A 17,418-nucleotide genomic window follows, 5' to 3' on the forward strand; every position below is an offset into this window, starting at 1 on the left:
TATGAAGAAATGTTCAGGATCACTAGCCATTAGAGAGATGCAAATCAAAACACCAATGAGATATCGTCTCACACCAACAGCGAAGTTCAAAACATCAGAGGACAAAAATGCTGGTGAGGATGTGGAGAGACTGGGACCCTCCTACATTGCTGGTGGGAATGCAAAATGGTCTAACCACAATATGGCGCTTCCTCAGAAAGGTGGAAATAGAAATACCTTATGATTCAGCAATTCCTCTACTTGGTATTTACCCACAAGAGACACGAGCCAGAACAAGAGTAGATGTATGCACACCAATGTTCATCGCAGCACTATTCACAATAGCAAAAAGATGCACACAGCCTAAGTGCCTGCCTATCAATGGAAAAATGGATAAACCAACTTTGGTACGTACACACAATGGAATACTATGCTACCTTGAAGAATATCAACAAAGCTGCAAACTATCGCATAACATGGATGAACCTTGAGGACTTTGTACTCAGTGATATTAGTCACAAAAAGACACATACTGCATTAAGACCGTTATTTTAAAAGCTTAAGAAAAGATTTCCAGACTAAAAGAATAATTCTGTGATGTTACTGAGGTGGGAGATAGGGGGACAGTAACTCACAGGTTAGGGGATAGACGCATGATAGCTCAGGTGAGGGGGAGGGCAATACACAAGAGGGGGAGGGGGAGATGAACGGGGATGACAGGAAGACTTAGGAAGGTTTGTGTGGTCTAAATGGGATAGAGGTAGATTGTGATGTATGCACAGCCTTGGAACAACAATATGTCTACAATATAGGGATCGAGACAGTCTGAATGGGTAAAGGAGGAGAAGTAATGCTAAGGTGCTTGGCTGTTTTCTGGATACTGGTTTCCCCTGCCTACTATTGTAATATACGTGGGATAGAAAGCAATACTGGTGAATATGATTACAGAAAGCTTGTAAGCCTGCCTTCAGTCTGTAACTGATTGGATTTATCTAAAAGGGGACTAGAATGTGCAAAGGGACATAGGCTTCTTGTTAAGCCTCTGTGGAGTGTGGGGCCTTAGGCAGAACACTGAGCCCCACCCAGAACCTTCGGAGAAGACATGCAGGCCAACCCAGAACAACTAGAGGAACAGAAGATCCTTCTTTAAGAAAGACCAGCAGAAAAAACCACCACCACCAGACGGTTTGGCTGTTAGAAATATCAAGCAAGCTGTTTGCCTTGGAGCCATCAAGGGAAGAAAAGTCAGCCCATCAGGGTAAACCCCTTTCTAAGACTGAAACCTAAAGGGAACATGCGAACAGTCTTGTATACGCGCTGGGGACCGCCCTGGTCAACGTGTGAGTGGAAGTGGAGAAATGCAGCAATGAAGACACAAGCTGAGACTGGCCATGTTCCATAGATGACCAATGACCTTAAGATGAGAGAAGAGGACAGGCTGACTGGTTTGAAGTTCAGGGAGATGTGAACTCCTGAGCTCAAGGGTCAAGGGCGCTGATCCTGTTACTAAGGGCTAGAGGCAAGAGGGAAGCAGCCAGCTGGTCTGAAGAGGTGGGAGATGTGTGAGAACTCCCAAACTTACAGGCAATACTCAGTTGACCTAGCTTGGATGGCTTCCTGACCAGAAGTTCATCAGATGAAGATAAAGACGTTTGATACAAGAAGCAAGTGCTACAGCTTGATGAACGGGACCTTTGCCCCAAATTCCAGCTGAAAGGAAAGGTTTCTTCATATCAAGGATCAAGCTGCCTCCTCAGTACACTGGGTGGATAGGGAAGGGCAACTTAGGCTCCAGCTATCAAAACTGGGGGTGGGTGGGGGGTGCTATACAGGCACGAAAGGGCTGGCTTACAAACTTTCATGAGGGTGCTCAGTGTCAGAACAAGGGGGGTAAGATAGAATCCCCACCGAATAGTTTTCCTCTTGTCCAGATGGGTCTGTTGATGAGGAGGATGGGATTTTAGGATTCAATTGTGAACAGTTGTTATCAGGACTAATGGTGATTGTCACAACTGTAAATGTAGAAGTATAACCTAAAGGGGGGAGCAGTTAATCTGTCATTTCAGGAACAGAGGACCCTAGGACCATCAAAGGGGACGAGCATGAGAGGTGTGAAGGATCTTAAACAGAAAAGCAGCAACAACAGAGACAATGGCAGAGACGATGGCAGAGACGATGGCAGAGACGATGGCAGAGACGATGGCAGAGAGAGACGGAACAACAGTGGACTCGAGGCCCATGGGCTGAGAAAGGCATTGTACCTGTGGGCAGGAGACTGACATGCAAAATGTGCATTTTGGACATTTAAATGAGTATTTATTTTCAATGTGGCATGTATACATTAAAAAAGAAAAAGGAACTAGTGGTAAATACTGTTAACTGATGGTGCATGGAGGGGATTAGAATCATTGCAATGATTTGCTGAATGTAAAAGTGATGATCTGCTCTGTAAACCTTCACCTACTCAATTCACAATAAAAGGTTTTTTTTTTAAAAAAGAAGAGAAAACATATTGCATTAGGCAAATCTGCTGTACAATACCTCTTTAAAGTGTTCAAGAGTAAAGCTGTCAGTGTAAGGACTAAGGTATACCTGCCCCTAGCTATGGGGTTTTTAATCACTTCATATAGATGTGAAAGTTGGACAATGAATAAGGAAGATGGTACAGGAATTGATGCATTAAATTATGGTATAGGAGAAGAATATGAAAATACCACGCACTGCTAGAAGAACAAACAAATCTGTGTTGGTATCGTACATAAGCTCGCCATGAGTGGGAACTTACTTGATGGCACCTAACAATAACAAAAATGTCATGGAAATGTGCCCTTTTTGAAGTCATCTTACTGTACAATGACACGCTGGCAGTGAATCACTTTGTATACAAGAGCAAGTGTGTAGGAAGCTGTTTGTGTCCCTCACATCTGGTTACAGCTACTATGTCCCGTTTTCCACTTGGGATTTCTGAGCTCTTTTAAACTTATGGGCCCACGAACATACTCATATATGCAGTCAGATGTTACCAAAATGGATATTATTTGATTCATGACTCTCTCTCTACGCACACACACACACACACACACACACAGACAGACAGACAGACAGACACACACATATTAGTTGGTTGGTTATGTGCTGTGGACTTGGTTCTGACTCATAGTGATTCTGTATAGGGTTTCCGAGGCTGTAAATCTTTATGGAAGCAGAAAGCCTCATCCTTCTCCTGTGGAACTGCTAATAGTTTCGAACTGCTGACCTTGAGATGAGCAGCCCAATTTGTAACCACGCAGTTCCGCAGGAGAAAGAAGAGGCTTTCTACTCCTGTAAAGATTTTCAGTCTTGGAAACCCTACACAGGGTCCCAATGAGTTGGAACTAACTTGACAATAATAATGTATCGGTGTGAATGTATGTATGTATATGTGTATATTACGGGTTTCCACAAGTTTATGGGGAAATGGGATGAAAAGATAAGGGAAGTTTCCCACCAACTTTTTGAAGCTCCCTATATCTACATGCACCAACAGGAGCCCTGATGATGTCATGGCTACACTCTTGTCTGATAACCAAAAGGTTCATGGTTCAAATCCACCCAGTGGCTCCACTGGAGAAAGACCACAAAGATTTCATCCTAGAACAAACACTCTGTGGGGCATGTCTACTCCTCCACAGGGCTGCTGGAAGTTGAGATCATCTCCACAACACCAAACATCAGCAGTGCCAATATTGACACAAACATTTGCCATTTCTTCATTTTCCATGTGAACAATTCTGGGACGTTGACGTCCACCAAATTCTACAACCATCGCCACTCTCCAGTCTAGACTGTCCATCACCTGTGACAGAATCTCTGTGTCCTCTTCCCCCTCCACCCCTCTCTGGTCACCACTCTTAAACTTTGGTCTGTATGCATTTTTGTATCATGAGTTCATTCTGGACAAGACCCCACCCATGTCTCTACCCCATGACCTACACTCCCCACTGGAGGGCTAGTCTCAGCTTCAAGGCTGAGTACTGACCTAACCCCATGCCCATTCCTATCCCACAGCAACCTAGTGACCTGTCCTGTGGTATTCACCACACAGACAGGGGCCAGGTCTCCCTATTCACCATTGTGTCCCCCAGAGCCTCATCTAGTCCTGTGTACCAGTAAAGGTTTCAAAAAGATCACTGGATGCCTCAAAGCATAAGCGAAGCGTGGCCTGTCTTGGTCAGATTCCTGGAACCTAATGTGATCTGGAGGTTTGTTGAGGTGTCGAGGAAGTTGGAGTGGGCAGGAGGAGTCGGTGAGCTCTGAAACAGGGTGGACCCTCCCGCGTTGTTCCTGATTGAGGCAAAGGGCCAGCCCCTTGTCTCTTTGGATAGACTGGTTTTCACACACCACCACTGAGGAGTTATCAGTTGGAGGGTGCACTTGTATTTTTTTTTTAAAGGTTTTTATTGTGGATTGAGTGAAAGTTTACAGGGCACATCATCAGCTTCACATTCAACCATTCATATGACTTGTTTTATTACATTGATTATTATCCCCTCCATACATCATCAGTTAACAGTGTTTCTCTCTATCCTCTTTAGCTTTTTTTTTGTGGGGGGGAAAAACTTTGCCTTTTTGGAATTTACAGTCTCGGCTTTTAGGGAAGGTTTTTACATTTATCTGTGGATATCAAGGCCCAAGGAAGAAAATCACTAACAAGCATTACTGAATAATCAGATGAGGGACAGTTTGCTATGTCTGCTAGGTGGCTAAAGTCTGATCCTCAGAGCCTATGGTTTGGACGGTCTGCAACGCTTGGGCCCACAGGGACTTGAACTCCTGACCGGGTCTGCACCATCTGCATCAGATTCCCTCTTATTTATTATTTGTTTAAGGGACGCTGCCTGTCTTAGGCGGTCAGTGCGAATTCCTCAGTCTTACCCGTCATCGAAACTCATTGCAGCATGGCAATGGCTCTGTCTTAGGTTGCCGAAGTTCCACGTGATCCTTACCCGTCTCTGGCCACACGTCCAGCATAAGCAGCCACCATCCGAAGAAGGCAGGGAGGGAGGAGACCGGCTGGGGACCCCATATGCAAGATGTTGCCAGACCACCACCTGCTCTAAGGTGACCAAGCAGGATCACTATGCTGAGGTTCAATCAAGTTCTTAGGGGATCTTAATCTTTAGCAGGGGTAGCAAATTAGTAGCCACTCAGTGCTCAACTGCACTTGCATTTGAGTGAGAGCAATTCCTGGGCCAACACTTGGCTGTGAGCGCTAAGCAGCCACCCCTACTATCAGTTGGCAGAGTGAGGGTCTGGGAACTACTGGGGAATCTGGAGACCGTACAACACACAACAGTTTACCTGTTTACCAATAGCTCAGGGCAGGCGTGACCCCATGGGCCAAACTCTGGATGTGTGTCCTGCTCCAAAATCTATCACCTCACAACCCTGGTCTGCAAGGGCTGGTGGAGTTAGCACCCACTTACTCATTGAGTGAGAATTTCAGAGTAATTACTACCCACTGGGCACTGTTGTCTGAACAGACCATGTCCTGTCTTCATGAGGTTCACATTCTAGAAGGGAGACAATGAAGAAACAAAAGCCAACCTGGGAAATAGTGCCTAGCACTAGGGTTGGGGAGTGGGGAGTGGGGAGTCCATGCAGTGGTCAGGGAAGGCTTCAGTCAGATTACATTTGATAAAACCACTTGGAAATGTTGAGGACGAGACTTCTGGCAGACAAGAGCATGTGCAAAGGGCCTGAGGTAGAAGCAAGGCTGAATGTTAAGAAGTATTGAGGAGGCCAGCATGGCAGGTTAGGAGAGAGGAGAGGTCAGAGAGAAACTGGGGGCCATTTTTGGTCAAAAAAGAATTACTACAAGACTTCCATTTCATCCTTGTACAGATTTATTCCAAACAACAGTGTTTGAACAAGTCGCTGCAGACCAGTTCTCTCAGGATTATACATGTCTTAGTCTCTTTAGGATACCTGCAAAAAAACCCCAGTGATTTCTAAAGGTATCTGCTGGGCCAGTCAAAGGGAAAGAAGAGAGGACAGCTTGGGTTATAGTGACTGTTTGGGGATACCAAGGGGGCCAGCTGGATGGATTTTCTCGAAGGATGCAATCACCAGGCCTTATTAGGAGCAGTTTTAAGAAAATAGAGCCTTGCACAGCTCTGAAAGACCAGGAAAGCTGCACAGAGCAAGTCTCTCTCCTCACCTCACAACAACGCGTCTGCTCAGTCTTCAAGGGTAGCAAGGGCTCTCCAGAACTGGGTTGGAACTTTGTCCCATCCACCTTACAGGGGGAACAAGTACTTGTTCTTGATGCCTGCTCTCGCCGTTTCTAGGATACGGGGCTAGACCCAGGGCCTCCAGGATTCCCTTCTTGTCCTGGGCGCCCGTCCCCCGAGCTCCTCACCATATTCCCCAGGATGAGAGCCCCTCCATGAAGCTCCCTCTGAACCTGATAGGCACTTCATGCCGAGTCCAGGACATATGTGGGTTGCCAGTGGCTCCCAGGGCTGCTTGGGTAGGGAGCATGCTGCAGGAGCGCTTCCCTCCAAACATTCTTTGTCCTCTGTCACTTCCAGCCTGTGAGGTCACCTGCACCATCCCTGCCCTGCCCTTGCAGTCTTTTCCTGGCTGGGTACCTGGAGGGTAGCCTGAGACCCAGCCTGCCTGTTCACTCCCCACACCTGGCATCTTCTAGACTACACCACCTTCTTAGAGCGCAACCCAGGCATGCTAAGGCCTCCTGATGACCACATCTGGGTGTTCTCCTGCTGTCCCCCCAGAAGCTGTCTGCACCCTTACAACAGCTACAGTATCCATACCTGGGCGGTCTCCTTATCCTGTGGACCTCATTGTCCACACCTGTGCTGCCTTCCCATCCATTCTGTGAATTCTTCTGAGCCCTCTTACCTAGGATCTGCCTTTCCCAACCCCTCTCCCCTCTTCTAACACAATGGGTGCCCCTCTGCCCAACACCTCAATAGCCACACCTGGACTCTCCTCTGGCCCCTCCCACCTCCTCATTCCTGAGACCAGATTTCCTCCAGTCCATTCTCACCTCCTCCCCACATTCAGGGTAGGCAGAGACCCGGCCTACTTCCTCAGGAGGGGACTCCCCAGGACAGATCCTCAGCCTGGACTTGTGGTCCAGTGTCTGCCCTGCAGTCCCTCAAGCTTAGTGGGACCCTAGGCCAGCGGAGACTTCTGAGCCTGGGGAACCCTGAGGGCTCAGCTTCTCTGGAGACCCCGATTTAGAGAACAGGTGACGAGGCCTTCTCTCCTATAGCCCCTATTCCAGTTTTATCCTCTCCAGGTGGCCCTTCCTGTCTGTCATGGGGCACAGAGCTGGGTGACTGGGGTCCTAGAGAACAGCCCTGGAGGGGGTGGAATGCACACACGTGCGGTGGGTGGGAGGGGAGTGGTATGTGTGTATCTGTGGGATTGTCTGCCCACTGCTGCATGGTGGGAGAAGACAGGCCAGGAGGATGTGGCTGCCCAAAGCCTCAGAGGTGGCCTCCCACAGCGGGCCTGGGAGGTAGGGAGATCCGCACCACCCCCACTAAAGCACAACCTGCCCACCTCATACTGCAGAACCCAATGCCCATTGAAATGTCCCCACGTCAGCTTTATTTCTGCCCCAATCCTGCTGTCAGCTTCATAGAGGCTCATTCTTGTGGTACCCCATCACGAAACACCCCAAACCATCAGGCAGAAAGCAGTTGGGCTTAAGGAGACTAACCACGTGTAACCTGAATGATATAAGGGTCTTCCTGAGGCCCTAAGGGGCCATCTCCAGGTCAGATAGGGACGCCCTGACCTCTTAGGGAAAAAACCCTGGGTGTGGGGACCAGTGTGTCTTAGGCTCAGCGTGCCACCCAGGCTGGGGATCCGGGCGCTGGGTCAGTGAGTCCTGGCACAAGCAGAGAACATGTGGCCTAGGCTCTGAAGGGAAGCCTGGACAGCCACATTCTGTGAAAGTACCAGAACAGGGGGACCCAACACCTAGAACCATGGGAAGGCGACAGGACCCATGGGCGAGGAGAGGCCTCCCAGCTCAGGGACAGGCTCGGCTGGGCTGCTCAGTGTATCTGCGAGGTGGACACAGAACCACCCTGTCTGTGCTCCTGCGGAGGGTGGCTTTTCAAGTCCATGCCCTCGGCTGCCTTGTGACCCTGCAGCCGATACATGGCCTCCACCTGTCTCCTCTTCTCCTTGGCCCGGCTGATGACGGTGCGGAAGAGCCCGCAGAAGAGCTGGATGGCGGGGGGCGAGTCGTCGTTGCCCGGCACGGGGTAGGTGATCAAGCAGGGGTTGCAGTTGGTGTCCACAATGCCTACAGTGGGGATGTTCATCTTGGCCGCGTCTCTCACAGCCACATGGGGCTCGAAGACATTGTTGAGTGTGTGCAGGAAGATGAGGAGGTCCGGCAGGCGGACACTGGGCCCAAAGAGCAAGGGGGCGTTGGTCAGCAGGCCACCCTTGAAGTAGCGGGTGTGGGCGTATTCGCCGCAATCTCGGGCCGTGGTCTCGATCAAGTGACTGAACTGCCGGTTCCGGCTGACGAATAAGATGATTGCTTTGCGATAGGCCATGTGGGCCGTGAAATTGAGGGCCAACTGGAGGTGCGTGGCCGTCTGCTCCAGGTCGATGATGTCTTGGCCCAGGCGGCTCCCAAAGATGTAAGGCTCCATGAACCTGGAGGGGAGACGCAGACAGCTCGGCAGTCTGCGGCAGTGGCTTCACCCCGCTGAGCCCCGGCTTTTGTCCCAGGATGTAGCGTTCCAACTGAGTGCACGCCACCCAGTGCTGGTGGGGCAGTTGGCCCAGAGCTCTCTCCTGGGTGTCATGGGCTGCGTAGCTAGGAGACGAGCCATCACGCTGTCATCCTTACTGCCTCTGAGGCGTTGGGGATGAGACTCCTCTGGCACTGAGGGGCTCTAATTGGAAAATGTGGAGGGGCTGGAGTGGGACCCTGAGGACACGGAACCAAGGGATGCCCTGAGCAGGGACAGCTGGGGATTGAGAAACTATCCCTTTTCTGCACGTCTACATCAGGGGTCCTCCCATCCTCGGATGGCCCGGATCACTCTTCAGTTATCTCTGCTTCCTAGACTTGGTCCCTCCCACTCCCTGGCCACGCCATCTCCTCCTCACTGCAGCCTCTAAACACTCATTCTAGGGACCTCCTCTCTGCTCCCCTCCCTCTCTGGATAAGCTAACCCCCAGGTCCTGGCTTGTCCCACCTCCATGGGGATGGCCCAAGGGCTCAGCCTCAGGGCCTAGCTATACTTTGCTCAGGTCTCCTAGGGTCGCTTCAGTGCCCCCAGAGCCCGACTTCGGCAGCTTCTCTGCCACCAGGAGTTCAACTCTCATTACCATCGCCCCTGATGTCCACACAGCATTCAGGCTGCTTACAGCTGCCCCTGCACTCCTCTGTCCACACAGCTGAAGGCTATCGCACCTCCATAGACCAATCAACCGCAAACAAATCGGTTCTGACTCACAGGACCCAGAACAGGGTTTCCGAGGCTGTAAATCTTTACAGGAGCAGACAGCTTCGCCTTTCTCCAGCACAGTGCTGGGTTTGAAACTCTGATCTTGTGATTAGTAGCGTAGTGTTAACCACACAGGCCCCTACCCTCTCCGACACGGCAGGTCTGGCCCCCCCGGACCCTAAACCTTCAGGTCCCTATGCACACCCGAACCCACTGGGCTTGGGGCCTCAGCCTACCTGTGTCGACAGCCAGCTTTGTGTCCCAGGTGCACTCGGGCATCGAAGAGGCTTTTGACCGAAAACAATTCCTTGACATTGAAGAAGTCGGAGTGCTTGAGAGGTTCACTTAGGACCTTGTCGTGGAAATCTGCGGGGGGCAAGGAGAGAGGGAAGGTGCGGTGGGCTCCCACAGCCCAACACGGTGGCAGGGCCAGCGGGAGACCCGGGGCAGGCCCTCTGCTCCCCAACAGTGTCCGAACACTGGGGATGAGGGTGGGGTGGCAGCGATGCACCGCTGATGCGGTGCCTGGATACGAACCGCCAGCCGCTCTGTGGCTGAGCTCCATGGCCCTGGGAACCCTAAGGGGCAGTTCTCCTCCGTCCTAGCCGTCCCTGGGAGTCGGAATCAAAGCCACGGTAGCGGGTGAGGACTGCTGGGTAAGCCTGTCCCTGCCCGGCCCCCACTTTCCGCACTGGTCAAGAGGCCCCAGCTGGGGTCCTTCCTGCCACCCAGGCGCCCCTGCGCGGGGGATCCTCTTGGGCTCAGCGGTTCAAGGATGCTCCGGAGGGACCAGGTCCGGTTATCAGCGCTGCTAGTGCCGGTTCCGACCCACAGAGTCGAACGCCCGCACCCGGGTACTCGCTTGTCACTTTTACGGGAAGAGATGTAGCAGAACCGCCGGGTGGGTTCGAACCGCTGAGCGGGTGCTTGGCTGCCTGCGCCCCCAGCCTCGCACGTGTCCAGCAGCAGCGCCCCCAGCGGAACTGCCCCCTGGTTTCCGGGACTGCATCTTTCCGGGGGGGCGGCCGAAGCCTCAGGCTCTGAACTGTGCAGCCGTTGGGGAGGGGGGGCGCCCTCTCTCTCCCTTGGGAAAAGTGGGCGCCAGGGTCTCCCGGCTAAGCCCGGGGCACGCGGGGCTCCCTGCAGACGACCACCGCCCCCACCGGTTCCCGAGCCGCCCCCCATCTACGGGGAGCCAGGGTTACCGACGCCGTCCTCGGGTGCGCGGACCGCAGGGGCCGAGGCGCTCCCGAATGTCCTGCTGCTCGGCCCCGGGGTCGCCCTCCGGAGGAAATCCAGCCAGAGTGACGTGGGCCAGGCTCCTGGGGAGAGAGGCGGAGTGCGGGCGCTGACACGGGACACGGGGCCCGGCTCCGCTCCAAGTGCGGGCCGTCCCCCCGCGCACGGCTCACCACTCCTCTCCGCAGCCGCCCGGCCCACAGGCCCCTCGAGCCCACTTCAAACGCCTCCCCCAGATCCTTGGGGGACGGAGGGCCACGCTCACTCACCCGTGCCCAGTAGCCGAGGAAGCACGGCCACAACAGGAGCCATGGCGCGGGCAGACACAGCGCGTAACTAGAGGACCGGACTTCCGGCGAGCGGCTCCGGACTTCCGGCGAACGGCCGCTTCTTGCCGCTGCGGCTGTGCAGGTCGCACCGCCCCCAGCAGGCGGGAGCGTGCACTACACGTCTGCGCCCGGCCTAGCACTCTACTTTGTCTTTCTCCGTCGCTCCTGGGTCCTAGCGCCAGACACACTGCCCCCCGCCCCCCCGAAGCTCATAGCAAACCGAAGGGAAGGAGGACGCGGGCCGGTGCGAAGGGCACAAGACCGGGAATGGTAGTGCGGGGGTCCGGAGTGCGGTGCACATCAGGAGCCAGGACTAGGTTAGGGTGCGGGGTGGGGAACTGGGTGCGCGGTGTGACCAAGGTTCGGGGCGGGGGACTGGCAAGCGGGGTAGAAGACCGGGACGCGGGGCGTGGTCAGGGTCCAGGACCTGGGGCAGGGAACTGGGTGCAGGGCGTGGTCAAGGGCGTGACAGGAGATGGGCTCTGGGCGGGGTCAGAGCCTGGGCAGGGAACCTGACGGGCTGGGGGCGTGGTCTCGGTGGGGTATTGGGCTTCGAGAGTGGTCGGGGTGTGAGGACTGGGGGTCCTGGGATGCGGGTCGGGTCAGGGCCTGGGTGGGAAACCGGCAACTGAGCGTGGTTAGGGTGGTGGATGAAGGACCACACTGGAATAAGTCCAGGAGCCAGGGCCGAATCCCAGCCACAGATGGTGGGAGCAGAACTTTCTTCGTGGGAAACCAGTGGGCGAATGGGACCCATCTCACTTCCCGCCAGAACAACACAATCTCTCGCTCTGCGAAATCGTTTCCAATTTCAGGACACTGGTTAGGAGTCCAGGTGTGGCGTTGTAGGGTTAGCATTGGGCCGAAACATAGGTTTGCAACCCAAGGTCGGTGGTTCAAACTCACCAGCCGCTCCTCAGAAACCCTATGTTGTTGTTAAGTGCCGTAGAGTCGGTTGCGACTCACAGCGACTCTGTATAGGATTTCCAAGGAGCGGCTGGTGAGTTCGAACCTCTAACCTTGTGGTTCAAACTTACTTTGCGGTTCTGTACTTTATCCCACAGTGACCAGCCAGGACCTATTCGATGGCACTTAACATTTGGCTTAGGGGATCCCTGGTGTGGCGGTGTAGGATCTACTTATCACAAGATTAGTGGTTCAAGCCCACTAGTCACTTCTTGGAAACCTTATATAGGGTCCTTTCTGGTAGCGTAATGGTTACGAATCGGCTGTGAACCGCAAGGTCAGCAGTTCGAAACTACCAGCTGCTCCGCTGGAGAAAGATGAGGCTTTCTGCTCCCATAAAGATTTACAGCCTCGGAAACTCTGTTCAGGGTCGCTATGGGTCGGAACCGACTCCACGGCACTTAACGTCATCAATACATCATGAGTTGGACAGGAGGGACCAGTTGCTGGAGACGGATGTCATGCTGGGTAAGATGGGGGGCCAGAGAAAGAGAGGAAGACCCCCAACAAGATGGATCAGCCAGGTGGCATCATTGATGGCGTCAAGTGTGGCAGCGGTAGTGAGGTTGGCCCAGGATCGGACATTGTTTCATTCTGCTGTGCATGGGGTCGCTATGAGTCGGTTCTGACTCGATGGCACCTGACAACAACAACAACAACAATGAGTCGGAACAGGTGGAACCACAACAGTATTTGGTTTAGGAGCCCTGGTAGCATAATGGGGCGGTTAGTAGTTAGAATGCACCGGAGGGAGAAAGGGGAGGCGTTCTACTCCAGTAAAGAAAACCCTGCATGGGGTCGCTGAGTCTGAACCCACTCAAAGTTAGTCACATCTGGAATTTAAAAATTAGACGCAGGGTATTGGAGGACATGAAGAATTCTTGGTGTATACACTAGGCGTCAAAGCCTGACTTGACGCGCGGTTTGGGAGAACCGTGTTGTTGTTAAGTCCCGACGAGTCGGTTCCCGACCTATAGCGACCCTGTATAGGGTTTCCAAGGAACGACACGTGAGTTTGAACCACTGACTTAGCGGCTCCAACTGACCTTGCAGTCCAGCGCAATATCCTGCAGCGCCACACCAGCATTCCTTGAGAACCATACGCCGCTCAATTTGCTGATGAATCCCAGGATCTCAGGTTTCATTTGCCCCAAACCCGACCCCAAGTCTCCCCATCCCGCTGGAAAAGTCCTCCGCTGGCTCGTGCTTTCTGGCCTGGCGTCTAATAATAGCAGCGCTCTCTGCAGGCCCAGGTCTTATTCTGGAGGACCCCGACCCTTTGTTGTGAGGCGGAAGGTTCTAGACCTCACATTTATCCCAGATCCCGGCAGAGACACCCTGACACCGGTGGCGCGGGGCCTTTAAGAACCGTCCCTCCCGGGTCAGGTGACCAGGACGTCACTTAGCAACCGGACGCCACCCCTACCGTCTTCGCAGCTTTCTTGTGGAGTAGGTATCCTAGCAGTCTTCTCTCTTCTGTAACCCGAGGCAAAATGTCCCAGGAAGACCCCCAAGTATGCGCGGACCCCCCTGAGCAGAAGGCTAATCCTCCGCCGGAGAAAACCTGCGACTATTACCGCGTGAGCGCCGACCTGCCGGCCAGATTCAACAACCCGGGATGGTTTCAGGGCTACAGGTGAGGAAGGAGATGTGAGGCTAAGAGCTGGACCTCACTTGGCCAACCACGAAAGGAGAGGCCACCTGGTCCCTTGGGCGAGGGCTGGGGTGGTGTTTGCCAGCACTCAGATGGTCCTGTATGCAGGGATTCCCCAGGTCTCTGAAGGCAAAAGCAGCAATGGGGCAGCTTGGAAAACACCCCGACCCCACCACCACACCCCACCTCCCCCCCAAAAAAACCCCCAACTGCTATGGAGTTGTTTCCACTTATTGAGACCCTGTAAGACAGGAGAACGGTCCCTTAGGGTTTCCGAGGCTGTAAGCCTTTACCCGAGCAGACTGCCTGTCTTTCTCCCAGAGCAGCTGGTAGGTTCCATCTGTAACACCAGGACCCATAAATAGCTGGGAAGTGTTGCCTGCAATGTGCACACATATATATGGGTGGTCCTTGGCTAGTGCGGGCCAGAGCAGTGGGGTGGGAGGGACCCCAAGGGAGGTAAGAGACCCAGATCACCATTCTGTGCCCTGGGGCCAATCTCCTTGCTGGTCTCTGTAAAACCTGGGATGATTGGTACAGCCCAGACTGACCTGCTGGCTGTTAGGTGCTCTGAGCACGTCCACAAATAGTACAGTCAGCCCTGATTGGTGGGAACGTCATGAATGAAGGTCAGTCAAAAAATACTGCTTCTAGGGTTCCAGTTCATACACCTATGTGTTTGTTACAAATAACACGTGTTTCAACATGTCTCTGCCATCACTGGGTGATTACAGACAGATTCTCTCAGTTAGACACTTGTCTTAGGCTCATTAGGGTGTCTTCAAAAAGAGGGTCTAATCCAAACTGCAAACAGTGATGTCCGAGGGAATCTGCTGGGTCAGCTGGACTCAAGGCAGAAAGTTCAGGTCAGCAAGTGATGGCATCTACTTACTGGGATCCCAGAGGGTCATCTTCATAGAGTTTCTGGAGGGACACAGGATGACCACAGGGACTTACTATGAAGGGTTAAGAAAATGGAAACTTATTTAGTGAGGAAAGTTGCACCAAGGAATTCTCCCATTCCAACCATGTACCTGCTCATTCTTTGAGGCAGCGAGGGCTGTCCTAGGAGAATGTCATTGGGCAACCTTACTCTGTCCACCTGACAGCCCTGGCCTTGTCCCTTCAGACTTCTTTTCGTTCCCCCAATTCAAAGAACATTTCATAGGACCCCTATTGGAGTCCCTTGAGGATGTCAAAAGTGCTGTTCTGATATGGTGTAAATTGAGAGCACGGAATTCTTCAGGGAGCGTTCCAGAGACGGAAACACTGTCTTCAGAAGTGTTTAGATGCAGGTGTAGGATATATTGAGAAACAATAGCTTTCCATTTTGATCTTTTTGTCTAGTAAAGGTTTTGAAACAGGACTTTTTTGTTGTTGTTGAGCACCTGGTTTTTTAATTTAACTTTTGATTCAAGCATGACATACAAATTGAAAAGTGCACATATCATACGTGTTTATAAAAACAAAGAAAGTCTTCTTTGACTGCTGTTACCACCACTCGTCTGTCACTTTGTTGTACTGCAGAGGCTTGTGTTTTGCTGTGATTCTGGAAGCTAAGCCATCGTTATTTTAATACCAGCAAGGTCACCCTCGGTGGACAGGTTTCAGATGAGCTTCCAGACTAAGACACGCTACTTGTGAATATTTAGTCACTGAAATCTTGTGAATAACAGTGGAACACTGTCAGATGACACCAGAAAGTTGAATATTGAAACATGATGAAGCACACCAGAATATTGTCGGATAGAATGCCAGAAGATGAGCCCCTCCGGTTGGAAGGCTCTCAAAATAGGACTGAGGAATTACTGCTTCCTCAAAGTAGAGTTGACCGTGAAAACACGAATGGAGTAAAGCCTTCGGGACCTTCATTTGATGAAGAAACAGCTACAAACATCCCTTAGTAATTGGAAGGTGGCATGTACAAAGTAGTATGACTCTGGGATAATTGCAAATTGTAGAAAATGAAATGGAAGGCATAAATATTAATATCCTAGGCATTAGTGAACTGAAAGGGACTGGCACTGGCATTGATCTTTTTTTTTAAAGCTTTTATTGTGCATTGAATGATAGTTTACATGGAAGAACATCAGTTTTGCACTCATCCTGTCATATTTTGAGTCATTGCAACGATTACAATTCCCTCCATGCGTCACCATTCAACAATATTTACTTCTATCCCCTCTGTTTTTCTGATGTATACAAATCACTCAGGAATATATAATCATTAAAAAAAAAAAACCCCAAGGGCACATTCTGCAAGCTTGGAGCAGTACTTTTTGACTTACTCTCGTAAGACAGAACAACATGCTGCCCAGGTCCGCGCCATCCCCACAAGCTCCCACAAGGTCAGTCCATTCTCCTGGCCATTGGCCAGTCCTTCTCACCAAGGTCCTCACTCACCCTCTCTGATGCTCTCCGATGCTCCCTCCAGCGATTGAGCCCTCCTGTGGACCTAGAGCTTTTCACTGGCTGCATTTCTGAACTGGCTTTTCTTCTTTGATAAACAATAAGAGACATCTGCTACTGCAAGGCTCTGTGCTAAGCTCCTTGCCTGCTCTCCATCACTGAATCCCTGGACAATCCTAGAGAGCACAGCCTTGTCCTGCCTTCAGTTTGTAGTTGAGACAAGTGAGATACAAGACCAGTAACTGGCTCAAACCCTGTCATTCATTTGCGGTTCTGAGTGCAAATCCTGCTCAGTCATGGGGCTCCACTGAGAGGGAGCATGGACCAGGCAGATTCCAGACAGGCTTCTTCCTGATCAGCACCAGGGGAGGGATGGCCTCTGTAAGGTGGGACTCAGAAGCTCGGACCCACAGTTTTCAAGGCTGGCCATTCCGAGGCTTCACCCGTCAGCACCCTGTGAGCTCCCAGCAGGAGCTCCGGAAGCCAGGAGGCTCAGTCTGCCGGGGTTGAGACGTAGACACCTTGAGGCTGCTATAACCAAGTACCCCATGGAGTGATGGGGGGGGGGTGCTTAAAGAGTGGACAGAGGCTGGGACTCCAAATTCAGGGTCCTGTGCTCTGTCCGCTCCTGCATGTGGACCGCAGGCATGCATCTTCTCATGGCTGCCTTCTCCTTCTCTCTCTGGCCATGTCTCCTCTTTTTCTCTTCTCAGCCCACTGTCATGTCCTCATAGCCGAACTGGCCACTCACTTCTGTAAAGACCCCATTTCCTAAGAGGGGCATGTTCACCAGGACGGGGTTAGCAGTTCAGACTGTCTTTTGGGGTGGACACAATTCAGTGCCTTTGGAAGCTTTGGCTGCCATGGGGAAAAGCAGGGCAATGGGAAGCAGAGGCCAAGGGGGCTATGCCTGCCAGGTGGGGTCTTCTCTGCACATGGTGGGGGCCACCTTCACAGAGTATTGCTTACCTGGGTACCTCCCTCTCTCTTTGGACGGCTATGACTGGGTAGAGTTAAAACAAGTCAGTGGGAAATTGAGTGTTTCTCATCTGACAGGTGCAAACAGCCAGCCTCTGTGTACAGCACCAGCAACCAGGCCTACGGAGGCCAAGCTCCCACCGTACATGAGATGCCGGTAAGTGGGGAGCAGGAGGCAGGGCACATGGAGGGGAGGGGGCCAGAAACCTGGAACTCTCAAAGCAACAACACATCCAGTGGTGGGGGAGCAAGGGGATGAGCCCAGAGGTAGAGGGGGGCACTGCAACCTTTTTGGATAAGGCAGAGGACCCCCAATGAACTGGGTTGGCAAAGTGACAGCAACAATGCTCTCAAGCTTACCAGTAACAGTGAGGAC

General features: G+C 52.2%; 2 protein-coding genes across 2 annotated transcripts in view; one reads left to right on the plus strand and one right to left on the minus strand.

Annotated features, from left to right (window-relative positions):
• Positions 1 to 8,051: 8,051 nt before the first annotated feature.
• On the minus strand, positions 8,052 to 10,652 carry MRPS2 (mitochondrial ribosomal protein S2). The gene is made up of 3 exons (XM_006863817.1): positions 10,151 to 10,652; positions 9,704 to 9,833; positions 8,052 to 8,667 (listed from the first exon to the last, which is right to left on the minus strand). Exons 1-3 carry the CDS (start codon positions 10,650 to 10,652, stop codon positions 8,052 to 8,054), a joined length of 1,248 nt encoding a protein of 415 aa, XP_006863879.1.
• Positions 10,653 to 13,494: 2,842 nt separating this feature from the next.
• LOC102836837 (chromosome unknown open reading frame, human C9orf116) overlaps positions 13,495 to 17,418 on the plus strand; it is an 11,432-nt gene continuing 7,508 nt past the window's right edge. The window contains exons 1-2 of the mRNA XM_006863818.1: positions 13,495 to 13,637; positions 17,121 to 17,199. Of these exons, the coding sequence (XP_006863880.1) occupies positions 13,495 to 13,637; positions 17,121 to 17,199 (222 nt within the window). The remainder of the gene's footprint in view (positions 13,638 to 17,120; positions 17,200 to 17,418) is intronic.

Source organism: Chrysochloris asiatica, unplaced genomic scaffold, assembly GCF_000296735.1.
Source record: "Chrysochloris asiatica unplaced genomic scaffold, ChrAsi1.0 scaffold00056, whole genome shotgun sequence".
NCBI classification, from domain to species: domain Eukaryota; kingdom Metazoa; phylum Chordata; class Mammalia; order Afrosoricida; family Chrysochloridae; genus Chrysochloris; species Chrysochloris asiatica.

What these genes read in the sequence shown, in the direction of transcription:
- MRPS2 (XM_006863817.1), bottom strand. Translation starts at nt 10,652, where the DNA reads ATGGGGGGCGGCTCGGGAACCGGTGGGGGCGGTGGTCGTCTGCAGGGA. An exon ending in CCTCTTGACCAGTGCGGAAA is followed by an intron (nt 9,834 to 10,150) that starts GTGGGGGCCGGG and finishes TGCCCCCCGCAG; the next exon opens with ATTTCCACGACAAGGTCCTA. An exon ending in AAAGCTGGCTGTCGACACAG is followed by an intron (nt 8,668 to 9,703) that starts GTAGGCTGAGGC and finishes TCTCCCCTCCAG; the next exon opens with GTTCATGGAGCCTTACATCT.